The 20,725-nt window shown below is 37.0% G+C and overlaps 3 protein-coding genes across 32 annotated transcripts in view; 2 read left to right on the top strand and 1 right to left on the bottom strand.

Annotated features, from left to right (window-relative positions):
* Positions 1–20,725, top strand: part of LOC309497957 (sialic acid-binding Ig-like lectin 14) — a 216,727-nt gene that overhangs the window by 101,069 nt on the left and 94,933 nt on the right. The window lies entirely within an intron of this gene.
* LOC309497977 (myelin-associated glycoprotein-like) overlaps positions 6,400–20,725 on the top strand; it is a 30,309-nt gene continuing 15,983 nt past the window's right edge. The window contains exon 1 of one of the 2 annotated variants that reach the window (XM_082168458.1): positions 6,400–6,643. In XM_082168458.1, coding sequence (XP_082024584.1) covers positions 6,439–6,643 — 205 coding nt within the window. In that variant the 5' untranslated portion in view covers positions 6,400–6,438. The remainder of the gene's footprint in view (positions 6,644–20,725) is intronic. The other variant, XM_082168457.1, reaches the window with a different exon arrangement.
* LOC309496347 (putative inhibitor of apoptosis) lies at positions 14,663–19,702 on the bottom strand (the record flags this gene model as incomplete). Its single annotated transcript, XM_082166342.1, has 3 exons — positions 14,663–17,147; positions 19,194–19,417; positions 19,643–19,702. The coding sequence occupies 3 exons, from the start codon at positions 19,700–19,702 to the stop codon at positions 15,719–15,721; spliced, it is 1,713 nt and encodes a 570-aa protein (XP_082022468.1). The 3' UTR covers positions 14,663–15,718.

Genomic DNA, 20,725 nt, shown 5'->3' with positions numbered 1-20,725 from the left:
CATTTCTGAATGTTTAGTTGATGAATTTATGTAGCTTATGTGTAGTTATCTTCTGGTCATTGATTAGCATATTCTGTCTTGATAATCTATAAATCGTGTTCCGGGGGCGGGGTTTATGTAAATTTAAGGGTTAGTGATGTCACTAATCCTAGAGGAATGTTGTGTAGTCTCTACCAGCCGTTTGTTGTAGTCCTTAAAAAGCAATTGAACTTTGAGCGTTGTCACTTTGCAGTGTTGTTTATGCTCAAACAGCAACATTACACACTAACTAAAGTTAGAAAAGTGAAATCATAAATCAACCACCCCTTTGAAAAGTATTTTTTATTTGTCACTAATTCCTTCCCATATTTACATTAGTCTTATTTCATTGCATTAATGACTTTACAATTGTTAAAAAAAAAATTTTGATGGCCTACATTTTTCTCTCCTCCATTAGATGCTCCTAAAAACACATCTGCGCATGTAAATGCATCTGGTATTGTTCTGGAGGGCCGTTCAGTGACTCTGAGCTGCAGCAGTGATGCAAACCCACCGGTGCTCAACTACATCTGGTGCAGAGACACTGAAGAACCACTGAAACCAGTGCAGAGCGGACAGAACCTGACCATCAGCAACACCGACCCGACACACAGCGGACGATACGTCTGTACAGCTCAGAACGAACACGGCGCTCAGAACGCATCAGTGATGCTGGACGTCCAGTGTGAGTATCAAGAGGCTCTTCTAATTTACTCACAGTCATTACTATATCAGACTTCAGATTTCAGAATTTATACACACATATATACTAGAAGTATAAAATATTGCATATCATTTATTTTATATGCAGAGAAAGAGAGAGAGGAATAGTGTAAATAAATACACAAAATATAAATTATACATATTATATTAAAATTATTTGATATACATTTTTAAATATAAAAACTATAAACTATAAAAACAACCGCTACTATAAATGATCTACGCTTAAACAGTTTTTTCAACCTTTACTAGGCTTGTAAATGTACAGTGAACGACAAGAACTAAATGCAAATATAATAAACATGACTTTGTAGTCCTTTAACCTGCTGACAGCGGACCCTTTTTACATGGATGAGAAAATGTGTACGATTTAAAGGGGTGGTATAATGCCCTTTTCACAAGATGTAAAATATATCTCTGATGTCCCCAGAGTGTGTATGTGAAGTTTTAGCTCAAAATACCCCACAGATATTTTTATATAGCATGTTAAAATTGTCCATTTTTGAGGGTGAGCAAAAACACACCGTTTTGTGTCTGTTCCTTTAAATGCAAATGAGCTGCTGATCCCGGCACAGGGGGCGGAGCTTCAACAGCTTGCACTCACACAGGCATGCACTGAAAATTTCAAAGACTTTTAGCCATTTATGTTCAAACCGGATTCAGACAATGATGGAGAGACTCAAGAAGAAGTGACAACATGTAGAATGCAACAGAACATTTCTGAATGTTTAGTTGATGAATTTATGTAGCTTATGTGTAGTTATCTTCTGGTCATTTATTAGCATATTCTGTCTTGATAATCTATAAATCGTGTTCCGGGGGCGGGGTTTATGTAAATTTAAGGGTTAGTGATGTCACTAATCATGGAGGAATGTTGTGTAGTCTCTACCAGCCGTTTGTTGTAGTCCTTAAAAAGCAATTGAACTTTGAGCGTTGTCACTTTGCAGTGTTGTTTATGCTCAAACAGCAACATTACACACTAACTAAAGTTAGAAAAGTGAAATCATAAATCAACCACCCCCTTGAAAAGTATTTTTTATTTGTCACTAATTCCTTCCCATACTTACATTAGTCTTATTTCATTGCATTAATGACTTTACAATTGTTAAAAAAAAATTTTTGATGGCCTACATTTTTCTCTCCTCCATTAGATGCTCCTAAAAACACATCTGCGCATGTAAATGCATCTGGTTTTGTTCTGGAGGGTCGTTCAATGACTCTGAGCTGCAGCAGTGATGCAAACCCACCGGTGCTCAACTACATCTGGTGCAGAGACACTGAAGAACCACTGAAACCAGTGCAGAGCGGACAGAACCTGACCATCAGCAACACCGACCCGACACACAGCGGACGATACGTCTGTACAGCTCAGAACGAACACGGCGCTCAGAACGCATCAGTGATGCTGGACGTCCAGTGTGAGTATCAAGAGGCTCTTCTAATTTACTCACAGTCATTACTAGGGGTGTGGCGATGACCGCATCACCGCAATATCGCGTTAATGAGATGCCTACCGCGGTGGGAGGTCATCACCGCACTTTTTTTCTTTCTTTTTTTTTGAAAGTCACAGGAGTGCATATGGTGTGTGATATGAACTATAAACACATTAATATTTGCTTATAATTTACTGTATCTGCGAGTCCCATGTTCAAGTGCTTCTGGAGAAAAAAAAAACCGCTTCCTGCGCAAGGGAGGGACAGTCCATGGGGGATTTATTTTTTTGTGTGTGTCTGATTATTATTAATTAACTGCTAGGTTTCAGTACTTGTGATGTTTACAGATAATGTTCAATTAAATACAAACAAACACAGGCATAAAAGACAAGCATAACGTAAACAGTTGGAGTTAGATTTTAATTGCAAGTAGCGATCTCTCTCATGTGGTATAGGCAATAACAGTTGACGGCGCTAGCCGAATGATTTAAAAAATAGCCACGAATCTAGTGTCTAAGCCAAATACTGTGTCGCCTTTGAGGCAGGTGACAATTAAGGGGAAGCCGGTGAATTTGGACAAGGCAATATGCCGTATTTGTCGCACAAAAGTATCCGTCTCGCGAGGAAATACCACTAACTTAAGACCACATCTTAGAAAAATTAACCATCCTGTGGCGTTTGCTGGACTTAAGTGCAGCACACCTACCTTAGGTCGGCGACACACTGGCTGCGTGGCGTGTCCGTTTTTATTTCGGCTCCCATGTTAACAGGTTAGAGCTTGCACACTGCCTGCGTGAGACGCGCGTCTCAGTTGCGGCACGAGCCGCGCGGAAAAAAGCGTGCATGCTAGAAATAGAACCGACGCCTATTTTTCACGCAAGCCTGTTGGAAGCGTTTCCTGGCAAAATAGAATAGGAAAAAAAAATGTGTATGTCATTTTGACATGAATACATATTAATAAATTACATTTTGATGTTTGAAAGTTTAGGTTTTGACATAAATGCAGATATAAATGTAATTAAAAAAATATTATCGATTTTCAAATATTGCACCTGTCAATACAGAACGAAATATTCTGTAGCCTATTTTGCCATCAATACTGCCGACGCTGTCTTTGCTGTTATATATATTTATGTTTAACATTAAGTATAGGCCTTCCACAACTCTCTCCCCATATGTCGAATATATCACCAATGAGGCTTATATGTCACCTAGCAGCAGCAGCGCTGTTTCTGGTGTGCAAAGACAGAAAAAAAAGCCACGCAACTGACACGCAACAGAAACGCCACACTCACACCACGCAGCCAGTGTGTCGCCGGCCTTAATAGTTAATTATTAATATTTACAATTTAATATTTGTTAATTTGTTTATTTGTTAATAAAGAATACTGCTTTATGTTATTCATTTCCATTGTCATTTACAAGCTACATGCGTTCTTGATCGCCTCTGCAGTGTGTGACGCGGCCGCGGGTGATTTAAAATTTTTTTTATTTATTTATTTATTTTTGGGGTGGGTGGGGGGTCGGTTAACCGCCAAACCGCGAGATTTGTTGCTTCTTTACCGCGGTAAGAAAAAATCCCATACCGTCACAGCCCTAGTCATTACTATATCAGACTTCAGATTTCAGACTTTATACACACATATATACTAGAAGTATAAAATATTGCATATCATTTATTTTAAATGCAGAGAAAGAGAGAGAGGAATAGTGTAAATAAATACACAAAATATAAATTATACATATTATATTAAAATTATTTTATATACATTTTTAAATATAAAAACTATAAAGTATAAAAACAACCGCTACTATAAATGATCTTCGCTTAAGCAGTTTTTTCAACCTTTACTAGGCTTGTAAATGTACAGTGAACAACAAGAACTAAATGCAAATATAATAAACATGACTTTGTAGTCATTTAACCTGCTGACAGCGGACCCTTTTTACATGGATGAGAAAATGTGTACGATTTAAAGGGGTGGTATAATGCCCTTTTCACAAGATGTAAAATAAATCTCTGATGTCCCCAGAGTGTGTATGTGAAGTTTTAGCTCAATATACCCCACAGATATTTTTATATAGCATGTTAAAATTGTCAATTTTTGAGGGTGAGCAAAAACACACCGTTTTGTGTCTGTTCCTTTAAATGCAAATGAGCTGCTGCTCCCGGCACAGGGGGCGGAGCTTCAACAGCTTGCACTCACACACACTGAAAATATCAAAAACTTTTAGCCATTTATGTTCAAACCGGATTCAGACAATGATGGAGAGACTCAAGAAGAAGTGACAACATGTAGAATGCAACAGAACATTTCTGAATGTTTAGTTGATGAATTTATGTAGCTTATGTGTAGTTATCTTCTGGTCATTGATTAGCATATTCTGTCTTGATAATCTATAAATCGTGTTCCGGGGGCGGGGTTTATGTAAATGTAAGGGTTAGTGATGTCACTAATCCTAGAGGAATGTTGTGTAGTCTCTACCAGCCGTTTGTTGTAGTCCTTAAAAAGCAATTGAACTTTGAGCGTTGTCACTTTGCAGTGTTGTTTATGCTCAAACAGCAACATTACACACTAACTAAAGTTAGAAAAGTGAAATCATAAATCAACCACCCCTTTGAAAAGTATTTTTTATTTGTCACTAATTCCTTCCCATATTTACATTAGTCTTATTTCATTGCATTAATGACTTTACAATTGTTAAAAATAATTTTTTGATGGCCTACATTTTTCTCTCCTCCATTAGATGCTCCTAAAAACACATCTGCGCATGTAAATGCATCTGGTATTGTTCTGGAGGGCCGTTCAGTGACTCTGAGCTGCAGCAGTGATGCAAACCCACCGGTGCTCCACTACACCTGGTACAGAGACACTGAAGAACCACTGAAACCAGTGCAGAACGGACAGAACCTGACCATCAGCAACACCGACCCGACACACAGCCGACGATACGTCTGTACAGCTCAGAACGAACACGGCGCTCAGAACGCATCAGTGATGCTGGACGTCCAGTGTGAGTATCAAGAGGCTCTTCTAATTTACTCACAGTCATTACTATATCAGACTTCAGATTTCAGACTTGATACATACACACATATATACTAGAAGTATAAAATATTGCATATAATTTATTTTATATGCAGAGAAAGAGAGAGGAATAGTGTAAATAAATAAACAAAATATAAATTATAGATATTATATTAAAAGTATTATATATTTTTAAAATATAAAAACTATAAACTATAAAAACAACCGCTACTATAAATGATCTTCGCTTAAACAGTTTTTTCAACCTTTACTAGGCTTGTAAATGTACAGTGAACAACAAGAACTAAATGCAAATATAATAAACATGATTTTGTAGTCATTTAACCTGCTGACAGCGAACCCTTTTTACATGGATGAGAAAATGTGTACGATTTAAAGGGGTGGTATAATGCTCTTTTCACAAGATGTAAAATAAATCTCTGATATCCCCAGAGTGTGTATGTGAAGTTTTAGCTCAAAATACCCCACAGACATTTTTATATAGCATGTTAAAATTGTCAATTTTTGAGGGTGAGCAAAAACACACCGTTTTGTGTCTGTTCCTTTAAATGCAAATGAGCTGCTGCTCCCGGCACAGGGGCGGAGCTTCAACAGCTTGCACTCACACAGGCATGCACTGAAAATTTCAAACACTTTTAGCCATTTATGTTCAAACTGGATTCAGACAATGATGGAGAGACTCAAGAAGAAGTGACAACATGTAGAATGCAACAGAACATTTCTGAATGTTTAGTTGATGAATTTATGTAGCTTATGTGTAGTTATCTTCTGGTCATTGATTAGCATATTCTGTCTTGATAATCTATAAATCGTGTTCCGGGGGCGGGGTTTATGTAAATGTAAGGGTTAGTGATGTCACTAATCCTAGAGGAATGTTGTGTAGTCTCTACCAGCCGTTTGTTGTAGTCCTTAAAAAGCAATTGAACTTTGAGCGTTGTCACTTTGCAGTGTTGTTTATGCTCAAACAGCAACATTACACACTAACTAAAGTTAGAAAAGTGAAATCATAAATCAACCACCCCTTTGAAAAGTATTTTTTATTTGTCACTAATTCCTTCCCATATTTACATTAGTCTTATTTCATTGCATTAATGACTTTACAATTGTTAAAAAAAATTTTTTGATGGCCTACATTTTTCTCTCCTCCATTAGATGCTCCTAAAAACACATCTGCGCATGTAAATGCATCTGGTATTGTTCTGGAGGGTCGTTCAATGACTCTGAGCTGCAGCAGTGATGCAAACCCACCGGTGCTCAACTACATCTGGTGCAGAGACACTGAAGAACCACTGAAACCAGTGCAGAGCGGACAGAACCTGACCATCAGCAACACCGACCCGACACACAGCCGACGATACGTCTGTACAGCTCAGAACGAACACGGCGCTCAGAACGCATCAGTGATGCTGGACGTCCAGTGTGAGTATCAAGAGGCTCTTCTAATTTACTCACAGTCATTACTATATCAGACTTCAGATTTCAGACTTTATACACACATATATACTAGAAGTATAAAATATTGCATATAATTTATTTTATATGCAGAGAAAGAGAGAGAGGAATAGTGTAAATAAATACACAAAATATAAATTATACATATTATATTAAAATTATTTGATATACATTTTTAAATATAAAAACTATAAACTATAAAAACAACCGCTACTATACATGATCTTCGCTTAAACAGTTTTTTCAACCTTTACTAGGCTTGTAAATGTACAGTGAACGACAAGAACTAAATGCAAATATAATAAACATGACTTTGTAGTCATTTAACCTGCTGACAGCGGACCCTTTTTACATGGATGAGAAAATGTGTACGATTTAAAGGGGTGGTATAATGCCCTTTTCACAAGATGTAAAATATATCTCTGATGTCCCCAGAGTGTGTATGTGAAGTTTTAGCTCAAAATACCCCACAGATATTTTTATATAGCATGTTAAAATTGTAAATTTTTGAGGGTGAGCAAAAACACACCGTTTTGTGTCTGTTCCTTTAAATGCAAATGATCTGCTGCTCCCGGCACAGGGGGCGGAGCTTCAACAGCTTGCACTCACACAGGCATGCACTGAAAATTTCAAAGACTTTTAGCCATTTATGTTCAAACCGGATTCAGACAATGATGGAGAGACTCAAGAAGAAGTGACAACATGTAGAATGCAACAGAACATTTCTGAATGTTTAGTTGATGAATTTATGTAGCTTATGTGTAGTTATCTTCTGGTCATTTATTAGCATATTCTGTCTTGATAATCTATAAATCGTGTTCCGGGGGCGGGGCTTATGTAAATTTAAGGGTTAGTGATGTCACTAATCCTAGAGGAATGTTGTGTAGTCTCTACCAGCCGTTTGTTGTAGTCCTTAAAAAGCAATTGAACTTTGAGCTTTGTCACTTTGCAGTGTTGTTTATGCTCAAACAGCAACATTACACACTAACTAAAGTTAGAAAAGTGAAATCATAAATCAACCACCCCCTTGAAAAGTATTTTTTATTTGTCACTAATTCCTTCCCATACTTACATTAGTCTTATTTCATTGCATTAATGACTTTACAATTGTTAAAAAAAAAATTTTGATGGCCTACATTTTTCTCTCCTCCATTAGATGCTCCTAAAAACACATCTGCGCATGTAAGTGCATCTGGTATTGTTCTGGAGGGCCGTTCAGTGACTCTGAGCTGCAGCAGTGATGCAAACCCACCGGTGCTCAACTACATCTGGTGCAGAGACACTGAAGAACCACTGAAACCAGTGCAGAGCGGACAGAACCTGACCATCAGCAACACCGACCCGACACACAGCGGACGATACGTCTGTACAGCTCAGAACGAACACGGCGCTCAGAACGCATCAGTGATGCTGGACGTCCAGTGTGAGTATCAAGAGGCTCTTCTAATTTACTCACAGTCATTACTATATCAGACTTCAGATTTCAGACTTAAAAGCTAAAAAATAAATGAATAAAAATACAATTATATTAAATATTTCATACATTAAATAATTTTAATGTATATATTTTAAATATAATTCATATTTTCACTTTCACTTCACTTTTACTGCAAATACTTCCACTAGTGTTAATTCATTGTGTTTATGTCTTTAATATTATTTTACAAATGTGGAAGATAATCATAATGCTATCTACTGTGACAGCCTGAATTCTGCTGGACGTCCATTGTGAATGCTTGGCAATTGCTATTATCAATCAGTAACTCACATTCAAGAGGACTGAATTAATTGATTTCTGATAATATACTCAAAGAAAATGTTATTTTGATTAGGATTTTTATGTGCAAACCCTAACATTAATGATCCAAGTAATGAGGCCTGTCTGTAGATACTGACGTTTTTCTATGAACATCACTGAACTGCAAATTTATGTTCAGTGTCAGTGGGTTTTGATTTATTCCCAGATGTGCTTCAGTTGCTCACAGAGCAGCTGTTCTCAGTTCAGACACACTGTCCAGTCGACAAATGAAAAACAGTCCTATAATGTTTACTACAACAAATTCTCATCATATAGTCTGTGTTTGATTTGCTTTAGCACAGTAGCTAATTAAAACCATTACACAGCTAGTGTAAAGCGAACAACATGATAGGTGAAATACATACACAAGAGAGAATAGAGGGCACCTTCCATCAAAAAACGGACAGGTTTATTGCTTTATTGCCCTCAAAGCCACGCCCCTTTTGACCGTGGGAATTTCCAACGCTAGCTCCTCCCACTTATGGGTTGTACTTACACCGTGGGAAAATCGGACTTGTGGCACGCCTCCTTAGGGGTTGAACATCTGAAGCGTGGGAAAATTTCCCAACGCATACAAGTTCTAAACGATATAAACTTTTTAAGAAATGTACAATAAAGACATAGTCAGAGTGTGAGATCAGTGTTTTTTATTTATTAAAGAAGACAGATGTACATTCATCACTTTTAAAACATCAATGAAATAAGTTACAATTGCATTTTTCTCTAAAAAGAGTTATTAAAAAATGAGTTAGTGTAATTTCAAGATGTTAAAACATTAAAACAAGTTAAGAGTTTTTAATTTACAGAAAAGATCATTTTTTTTAAATGTTGATTTGTAAAACTGTTACATAAAACACAAACTAGTTTAAAAAGTCTTACGTTTTTACATACCATTCGTTAAAGGAGTTTAAAAGATATATAAGTGTATCCTTGTGCTGGAGCAGTGACCATCGGGAGCACCGGGAGAATTCCCGGTGGCCTGGCGACTATTTTTTTTAATGTATTATTATATCTTTTTTTATACTACTACCTTTACCAGTGATCATTTTCGAATTCGTCATTCAATAAAATTATTATTATATAATGAAATCATGAATCTGTTAGTCTTGACTGACAAGGCTACGATTCGACTTAAGCCTCAGTCAAACGGTTAAACAGAAAATGCGAGCATCATCTGATGATGGAGAGAAAACAGCCAGGTGGAGCAGAGAGGGAAAGGACAACGAAAAAGAAAGCACTCAGAGAACAAGCATCAAAATGTTGCTAAATGAATGACCTGTTCAGGGCTTCAGGTGCAGGTCAGTTTCATCTGTAAATACTGTACTTTTTTCTTCGTTAACTTAGTATTGAAATTCTAGCAAATGTAAGCGGTAGCGCCCCTATTACTATCGTCATTCAAAATACTGTATGCTAAAGGAGATTAATATTATTTAGTGTAAAGTTACATTAGTAATTTAGCAGACAAATATTAACATCTATGTGGTACTGGGAGCAGGGAGACAGGAGTGATAGTGCAGACATCAACAAAAAATAATGCAATAACATTTTATTAGACAATTTAGAAAATTATGTCTGCCCATTTGTGAGGTTTAAAACTTTTTCCTTCTTCTTTTTTTTCAAATGAAGGTGGAGACAGTCAACCTAGCACTAGCTGTGGTGCAATGATCACACATTCAGCCAGGGAGTGAGATGACATGTAGAAGCAAAATAATATATATATATATATTTATTTTTTTACATATTGTATGAAATATAGCCTAGTGTTGCTAAATGTTGGATATTTAAGTAATTTTAAGATGAAAACAACAACATTTTGTGCAACATACTAAAATAAATGTAGATTCTGGGCAAACAAATTACAATAAGGTGGTTGTTTTACACCAAGGTGGAGACAGTTCTGTTTGTAACATGAGGCCAGAACAAGTGACAGGTGAAGAAGAGCATACACACACACACACACACACACACATATATATATATATACTAGGGCTGGGGGAATTAACGCGTTAATCTTTGCGATTAATTTGAGATGTTTAACGCGTTAAAAAAAAATAACGCATTTAACGCAGCACTTTTTTTTTGCCTCGTTTTAATGATTTCCTGTTGCGGCTGCTATTGAAATGCCGAAAATATGGGGATCGGGTTTCATTCTCGCGCAGCTTTCATGAGAGCGGGTCTTTTCCCCTCCGTGTGCGCGGCCGCACTCTCCGTTCCGTGTGTGTGCGTGTGCGTGTGCGTGTGCGTGTGCGTGTGCGTGCGCGTGGGCCATAGGTGTCGGCGTGCTGCGCTCTCTGCTCAATGTTCGACTCCGTGTTTGCGCTCCATGTTCTGCTCTGTCGTTCACGGACCAAACGCTCCAATCATGTACCGATCACACACTGGAAAAGCAAAGTCCGCTCAAATAAGGTGAACTTTCTCTGTAGACTTCTGCTTGCTGAGCTGGTATAGTATTGCTGGGCAACAATGTTAAAGGGATAGTTCACCCAAAAATGAAAATTCTGTCATTTACTCTCGCTCAAGTTGTTCCAAACCTGTATGATTTCCTTTCTTCTGCTAAACACAAAAGAAGATATTTTAAAGAAGGTTGGTAATTAAACAGTTGCTGGTCCCCATTGACTTCCATAGTATTTTTTTTTCCTACTATGGAAGTCAATGGGCTCCATCAGTCGTTTGGTTACCGACTTTCTTCAAAATATCTTCTTTTGTGTTCAGCAGAATAAAGAAAGTCATACAGGTTTGGAACAACTTGAAAATTCTTGAGGAATTTTTATTTTTGGGTGAACTATTCCTTTAAAATTACCTGCTCTGATCACATGCTCTCTGGTAATAATAGCTTTTTTAGGACTATAGTTTATTTTTATAATTAGTAAAAGAAAAAATTGAAAAAAAAAATCTGAAATTGATTATGTTGATTGATTATTGAAAAAGAATAATACATTGATATATTGATGTTTAATATTATTTTAATATAGGGCTATTTTCTGTTCCTTTTTTTCCGGTGATTCTAAGTTTAATTATTGATGATTACAAGCTTGGAGGAAATGCAATTAATTGCAATTAATTACAGCAAATTGTGCAATTAATTAGTTAATTTTTTTTTATCGATTCCCAGCCCTAATATATACACATATACATATATATATATAACACTAGTACTCCACTTTACTTAGTGTATGAGGCTGATGATACTGGTGGAAGGGAGAGACAGAGAGATATTAGGGAAAATGAAGAGAAGGAAAAGGGAAGCAAGGATACTGTTCAAGAGAAAGCCTTTAATTATTTTACACGGCCCCAGCCTAAGGATTTAGACCAATAAATGTAATTTAGGAAAAAATAGGGTTGTCCGTGTTTCTAAATTTTATTTGGGTCCATGGGATGGCCTGGATGGGTGTGGGATTTCCCGGCCTGAAATTGTGTCCCAGTCCGGCCCTGGTGTAGGCTACATATGATTTTGACAAAAACAATCGTGAAGTCAGATATGTGAAGTGAAGTGGATAACGACGAGCGATTCACAACGAATACAACAGAGGATCCCAATTAGTTTTTTTACGGAAAGGGATTGGATTTTATTTTATACAGGAGTATGGAGAGATTTGAAAGATGATGGGAGTGAACCGGTTTTCATAGCAGAGTGGGCTGGATTAACCACGGCTACAAGAAACCCGACTTCTCGCGGATTATATAAAAAAAACACCCAGAGGATTACGTTGACATACTTTTTTGGAATGGATGTACCCGAATGTTCGTGACCTATTTCTGAGGATGAGCATTTAAAATAGCCTACTACGATTTAAAATTCATGTTTCAATGGAAGGTTTACCTGTGTTGGAACAGATTTATTCTAAAATCACGTAGCTTTTTTTTAAATGGAGCGACGCATTTGGATCTGTTGATGGATATACGCACCAATAGGATTACCGGCTGCAACGAATGGATACCCACAGAAAAGCATCGATTGGCTGAATAAATTTTGTGATTATTTAATCCTTTCTATGTAAAGTACTTTGAATTGCCAGTGTATAAAATGTGCTATATTAATAAACTTGCTATGCCTTGCTTCGCCTATGTCACAGGAGAAATTATACTTAATTTACAACTCTATGCTCTCATACAGGCTAGAATTGGCTCACACTCACACAAACACCCACCCCACCCCACCACTTTTGGACTGAGCCCTCCAACGTGGGGAAATTCCCACGGTCCACATTTAAAGTTGTACTTTTCACAATCACATACAAAAAAGACATTAAAACAATGTTTATCACTAAAATACAAAGGGTGGTAAACACACATTTGTAAAATGTTAAAAAAGTTTGAATTGCAAACATGTTCTAGAATTAAAACATCTAAAACAACATGTATTAAAATTATATCAAGCAAATAGTTCTACTTTCTAACATACATTTGAAGAAAAGTTGTACTTTCACAATTACATAGTGTTTAAAGGCATTAAAACGTTGTATTCATGAATATCAGTCACGTGACCTCTTACGTCATCCGCTCTTTTTCCAGTTGACGGCCGCCATCTTGAGTACCTACCGAGTACTGTCTATGGTACTGACAAACCTATTATCTCAAGTCTTGTTAGAAAACAAACAAAAAAATAACTATTCTTGAAACATTATTTGAATTCTTTAACAAAAATTATTGTATGGAATAGAATAGCTCCTGCAGCAGGTGCATTAGCACAACAGGTAGCATAAAGTTACATGACACAATTTAATTGATTAATATTACACTTTTACTTTTAACTCACTTTAAAACACCATCGAGGATTTGTATCATATTCCGGTCGCGGTTTAAAATGGTTTCAAGTCAAAAAAACATTTTGAAATATGTTATATTTAACATTTTATATGAAGCTATGGCCTATCCTTACCTAGCATGCATACTGTAAACATTCTTTATTCATATGAAAATTCCCCAATCGCACGAAAATCACACACAAATCACATATACTTCAAACCGTGCATTTATTAGCTTCTTGTTTCAGGTGAAGAGATGTTACTTTAGCTTTGTTATCACGGATGTCAGAATGAGGAAGTCATGCAGGACCGCAGGCAGAACAGAAGCGTGATTTTTTTTTTTTTTTTTTAAACCACTTCAGCGGAAATCCCGCCCTGCAGCTGATTCTAAAGTTTTCATTGGTCATATCAATCACTGTACTGATTGCCTACACCAAACACTGATTACCATTGGACTAATAGCCCTGGCGGATACTGTATTGCATGTATTTGAACACAAATAAACCGGAGAAGACGTGAATGAATGCTTTTTGAGTGATGATTTCTATTCAAAATAACGAACGTTACAGATTTATGTTATGTTACATTTAAGTTATATTTATGTTACCGTGTTGTGAAAGCATAGCTAGCTAGTTCCTTTGCAACTGACATATCGATCTTGCCGAATAAGGTACTCAAGATGGCGGCAGACAAGTTTTAGAAGTGAGTGACGTCAGTGAGGAGACGTTGGTGACATCATCTGATATTCATGTATAAATTGAAAATACACGTATTTAGCGTTCATACATTTGTAAAATGTTAAAACGTTAAAAACGATGTGCTTTAAACTTTTTAAAAAGTGAAGCAATGTATTGGGTAACAGATCAGCGAGTTGTTTTTAATTAAAGAAAAGTTTTGTTTTCCATATTTCAAACTTTTTAAAAACACTGTATAAAGTTAAAATGCAATTCTTTAGTATTCGTACATTTTACAACGTTATCTGAAAAAAGTTAGAATGTGGTCCTTCACATACAGATTTAAAAAAACGTTCAAAACAACATCAACTAAAATACAATATGCTACTAAAGTTTAGTTTTAAGTTCCGTATGTGTGAAGCCGAGTCTCCACCCACCTCTGTAATTATACCATATTTTATATATTAATATTATGGCTTGATGATGATTTAAAGTTTTTTTGTCTGTTTGTTATTAACTAATACCTTTATCTTTTAACTAACACTTCAACATCCAGCACAAAATTAAAGAGATGGATGAGCTAAGGATGTTCTCTGGCCCCAAATAATCGGGTAATGGAATGTTCACAATCTACAATATACAGTTAGATATTCTCCTACTTAGTATGTGTGTAAATAGTTGTGCTTAATTCTTTGGGTGTATTTTTTACACACCCTATGGACTAACTTTAAAACATAATCTTTATACAGGAATCACATGTGTCCTTACAATCCATGTAAGATTCAAAAGACCAAATCACTAAGAAAAGAGCTGTTTATAATAAATACACAAAAGTTTCCAAATGATGGTTTTAATACTCCGCTAGATTTAGTCATCTTGTTCAGATAGCACAACGCTGTTTCACATGTTGTATGTTGGACTGTATGTGTTTTAGGTGAAGACGTTTCTTTGAGAGCTGTCTATAGAAATAAATGACAGTTAAGAATTTAAGTGATAGTCTTTCTGTCTGACTAAATTGATACTTCATTTAGTGCAACTTTCCCTCTATCTACGAATTACACAAAGTGCATGTTGTTTTACACTTAAACTATTACAACAGAATCACATCTGACTATTGCACTGAGAGAGGCATATTCATCCAAGCTCGAGGCTGTTAAACAAAGTTCCACACTTTGGTAAAACCTAAATTCTAGAGGTCAACTGGGTTAAAAGTAAATGCATCATCATGAGCCATTTAAAACAAATACAGAAAAGCCACTATAGTGATCAGTTTTAGCGTTTGAATTGACATTTTACATATTACGCTGTATACATCTTGTTTTTGTACAGTTTTTGCAAAAAGTATATAGTCTCAGAGCGTGGTCGAACATGTTCATATAGGAATGTATGAAAAACATGAACAAATATTGCATAAAGAGAATTAAATGACGGTCCTTCTAGTATGAGAGTGTTTAAGACTAAACAAATCATATTTATTTTAGAACATCTTTCTGCTATGTCTACGAAACATCGACGTGAAAGATGAGTATTACACTTCAAACTCGTCTAACTATTACACTTATTTTGTTATTATTACACAGTTATTCTGTGTGTGTCACTAAACAACTTGGTTAAGCTAATGAATTACAGTTGATACGTGGTATTTTTACGTGAAAGGAGGAAAAGGAATATTTAACATATAAAAATAAAAATATTTTAACCTATCGTCAATTTCAATTGCTAGATAAATCATCTAACAATCAACAGTTATATGTGAAACAATTAGAGTTGGTGTAAATTTGCACATCCAAAAACTGTTGTTACTTGGATGATAAATATCTTCACTTTATGATAGGAAAGTACGGACAGCGCCTTTGACCAATCCTCTACATATGGGGCACTTGCGCAGAGAAGGCGCACATTCTTTGCACACAACTAGGTGACCACAGGGGATGAAGACAATGTTCACTTCCTTATCCATGCAAACTTTGCATGTGCGCTCCTCTTGAAGACTTCTTAACCGTTCCTCCATAGGCAAGTCTGAAAGATCTTGACTCGGTGATGCAGCTTCATTTGTCTGGGCCATCAGTTCTCTCAGCAGGCAGACATCATTCTTCTTGATCCAGTTGCGGAAGACCTCTGCTGCTGAATTTCCTTTGGACAGGACTAAATCAATGAGCTGCCCTGTCTGCTGCTTGACTGTAGTGCAGTTACGAATAATGTCATACTCTTTCTGTGAGATGATGTTCTCCTCTAGAAGATGGTCCTTTAAGCTCTGCACACTTTTTAGCTGCTGTGACATGACAAGATGATGTTTCTTAAGAAAAGTAAAACCATCTGATGCCATTTCCTCAGCAAGAAGCTCTCGCTCCTCCTCTCTCTTCTCATCTTCTGCACTTAGTAAATCAGACACCAACTCTTGAACGGTTTTGTCATTTTCTCCACTTGCGAGAATTTTGCTTTGAACGGTTTGCTTCACCAGGCCACGCTCGAATCCCATCTCTAAAGCAGACTTCACCACAGGATTGTTCATCATCACTGCATCTTCTGAACGGTCTTCTCCAGGACCCAGGTGTACAACAGGTGGATCAACAAATTCTCTTGAGTTGCTGTCTCCATTAGTCAATAGCTGTTCAAATAGTCTTGGAAATCTTGCTTGAATCTGATGAACAAACTCTTGGCCCTTTTCTTGCAACAGGTATTCACATCTTGGAAACCACTTGGCATGTTCTACCCATGGATCATCACCAGACTCCCAACATCTGAGTCCACCATCACAACAAAAGCACTTCACGTCATCATTACGACCAACATAGTAAAAACCAGCCTTAGCCAATTGGTCTGGTCGAACAGTTATTCTTGAGGGCCAGTTGACAAATGTGAGCAACCTTTCTTCACACTGTTGCATTGCCGAGTTAGATACATTGGAAAGACCGCCACCAGATAAAGGTACATTATCTGCACGGTCACCTCGAACGAAGCGGCAGTTGGGGTAATGCCTCTGGTGCTCTGATACTGCCTGATCTCCCGGTTCCCAGTTGCTAAGCTGGCCTCCACAAATGAAGCAAGCCACTCTGTCGCCCTGACCAAGGTAGTAGAAACCACTTTTGGCAAGCTCGGCTGGAGTTACTGTAGCAAGAGGCCAATTCTGAAAGGTGTCAAGCCGTTCCTGTTCCCGACGCATGCCAGGATTGTGACAAGCCAAAGGTCGCTGGTGAGACATATCCTCAGCTCCACGGGAGGAAATGGGACTGGAGGGGGCCAGGTTTAACCCCCTGAGGTCGAGAAACGCGCCGACGCGTTTTGCTGGATTTTTTTCACATAGCAGCAACATAAACTTAAATTACTCCGTCATTTATGGTTATACAGAAAAAAGAAATATACAAAAATAATCTGTGATATTTCTACTTTTGTATGTGTCCACTTACAATCAAATCAAAACATTGTGCTTTTGTAAAATAAAGAAAATAAACAGGGTGTGCGTTCTGCCTCTCCGTCGCGGTGAACTTTTTTTTCTTGAGCACGTCTATAAACTGAAACATAACTCAGCGAATCCTTCTCACACATTTATGAGCCTTATACCTTTATACACATTTAAGTGTGTACTTTTAAATGATCGGATTCAAACTGAAAACAAATATTCTCTGTTTAAGTAATTTGTATAAAACCGACAGGATGTCCAGTATCTCAAACGCTTGCTAATTATTTTTTAATTCGACACGCCCACTCGCGCAAAAGAGATTCACATGCAAATCTCCACATGGAACGCGAACGCCCTCGTTACCTCAAACACAAAACACCAAAACACTTCACAAGTCTCTGCTTTTCGTCGAGTTTGGAAGACACGTCTGAGCTTACATTGGATTTAACTCAGAAGAAGAAGAACGCGATTTGAAGACAAGAAAGATGTAAGGTAAGAAATTCTTACTTATTAGTTTATGGTATTGTTGCATAAACTTCACATTGCAGTTGAACTGTTGCTAGATATATGGTGAATATTACTATACTATTTAGACCCGTGTTTCCTGTTAAATACTGTTTGTGGATATCTGCTCAAACATAGATATGTATAACCATAATGTTTAATATTTTGGAGCACGATGGCGTTTGAATGTATCATATTTTGGAGCGCGCTGTGCGTTTGAATGCATCATATTTTGGAGCGCGATTGCGTTTGAAAGGAAAAATGCACCAAACATTAGGCTTTATGTTTTTACTATTATCTCATTTCATATCATCATAACGAATGGAAACATTTGAAGTAACATATTATAATCAATATATTTTTCTCTAGCGTAGTTGTTCTTAATCTTTTGGAAGATTTAATTTATTGTTATTATTATTTTATGCAGCACTGCGTAGCCTATGCCTACAAGGCACAACAAACCTGGTTTTCATTATATATTGTTGGAAACGTGTGTGTGTGTGTGTATTCTGTGAATTTTAAAAAGAAATTTTAACCAGAAAAATCTAAAATCTATTCCCAAAATCGTGCAGCCCTATAGTTTCTCTTGATATCAGTATGTTCACATTTTTTTTCTTTTTTTTTTTCTTTCAGGGACCAGATGCAACTGAGTCCTGCTGACTTCAACATTCACATGAGTCTCTGTACATGAACATGGTAAAGTGAAAATCAAACACCTTGGAAATGAAAGGTATGTTTTTAGGAATGGCACAAAGGTCTCTGTCTTTGGATCATTGTTTTCAATGTGCTCTTTTGTCATTTGTATTTTTGGATTGTGTTGTGTTGTAAATAAATCCAAACAATCTAAAAGCCATTCTTTTTTAAATCTCCTCATTCTTTGTGCAAGGTTGCTCTGAATGACTGGGCCTGATCGCTCCTAATAGGGCAGTTAGGGGAGTGTCTTTGTCTTTCTCAGGTGTAAAAAGCTTACATATTCATGAGATGACCACGCCTCTTCGCATATGGCTTTGTCACACAAAACACGTCTTAGAAATTTTAAATCAATATATTGTCTTATCTGAATGAGCAGTCAGGGTGATTTTCACATAGTTTTGGAGCAAATATTCTAGGCTATGTCATACAATTTTCAAAAGTCTTGTGAAGAAATAATCAGTATGGGTTTCATGGCCTTATTTCAGTGAGAATTTTTTTTTGTATTTTCACAAACCACGCATAAATGTCATTATCTCAAAACTACAAACTTTTACATACATGCTGCTGATATATTATTGTAGCAGAGTTTGTGCTGAATACAGTGTAATTAGACTTTAGCCATGAAAATGTCACTAGTAACAGAAAAAAACACATATGTCAGAGCATGTCAGACCACCTCCAGGGCCCAGAAAACAGCTCAGACCTCAGAGGGTTAAGTAACCCCTCCTGCTCCTCCGTTTGGCCTGAAACGGATGCCGTGGTGGTCGATGTTACGGGTGTCGCAGGGGCGGAAAGCTGTAGGATGGCTACGTTGCGAAGCGGGGAAAAGGCAGAGTGATAGGACGACAGGAGGTTTGCGGTGGGGCGTAAAAATGTGACCACAGGGCGTGTCCACTCAAGCCCTTCTCTCTGCTGGACATCCCATGACTAGTGTCTAGTCATCCATGACAGAACACATAATCTTATTAAAAAAATGTAATGAACTCCTGAACAGATAGAAGGTCGACGTAGGGGGTATGTGCTTCCTCCCTCTATGATGCAGGAACCGATGCTAAGAACAAAATCGAATTTTGTTCAACACTACAAAATGTACTTTCTTCTGTTCTGTTCTGTACACAGCGGGCAAATTAGTTGTATCATTTGAAAAATCACCACACATATTTCAGAGACGCGATGTGCCTCTGTGGTCCGTGGCACAGCGCATCCAGGCATGGTATGGAAATGGTTGCCACCTCGGGAATACAGTAATTAAAATGTAGAAAACATTCCGCAACTCTTTACAAGGATCTCTGAAATATTTAATCTTTTAAATCATGTAGTATTTTTAATTATTCTAAATATTATTATTATGTATACTATTATAATAAAATTTTTATGAGCTCAGACATTAACACAACAGAAATGTTTGTATTTTTTTATTTTTTTTTATTTTTTTATTTAATTTTATTTCAACATTATACTTTCGAGTATACATTGAAGTAGTGAAGAAAATGATAGACCGGCAAACTGGGGTTGTTGTCATCATGACGCCGTAAACAGCTGTATAGGATTACATATAATGCCACATTGAATCAGAAGTAGCGTCATGGAGAAGTTATGCATATGCCACCGGAGAGATGTCTATAATTACACCAAAATATTTATATATATATAAATATACATATATTTTTAAACATATGCATGGGTGAATTGTACGCCATAAGTTCTGTAACAAGCATGTAGAAAGATGTATTTAATTTTGCCTAGGCTTTAAGTTCATTTTACCAACTATTAAGATGTTAAAGTTCATAGACCTTTAGCGCATTCAAATGTATTGAGTTAAAATTAAAACGTGATATCAATATCGCATTACCGAATGCGATATTGGGGTGTTTAATAGGTCTTATTCGATCTACGTCATCAATGTTCGCGGCGGCCATAGAGACAGAGCGTATTTAGGCCACGCCCACACCCGGGGGGGAAACAATCAAACCGTCTCCATTGACTTTGCATTGCGAGAGGCTGCCTCCTTGTCATTTCTTGCTTCTAACAAAAGACAGAAAAATGCCTAAAAGCTGCTGTGTGACAAGGTGTACAGCAAACAAGCTAAAAAAAACCCCAAACGAGTGTTTTAGGACATAAAAGTGGATACAGGCAGTTGAGACAGAGCGTCACGTGTCTCATTACTCTGAGAACTAACGTACGCCACTGGAGGAGACCGTGATCGACAACACATGATAGTTTATCTTACAGAAA

The sequence above is a fragment of the Leuciscus leuciscus genome (assembly GCF_965113295.1).
Source record: "Leuciscus leuciscus genome assembly, chromosome: 4".
Classification (NCBI taxonomy): Eukaryota; Metazoa; Chordata; class Actinopteri; order Cypriniformes; family Leuciscidae; genus Leuciscus; species Leuciscus leuciscus.
Note: the sequence above shows the minus strand (reverse complement) of the source record. Positions and strands in the feature narration are given on the sequence as shown.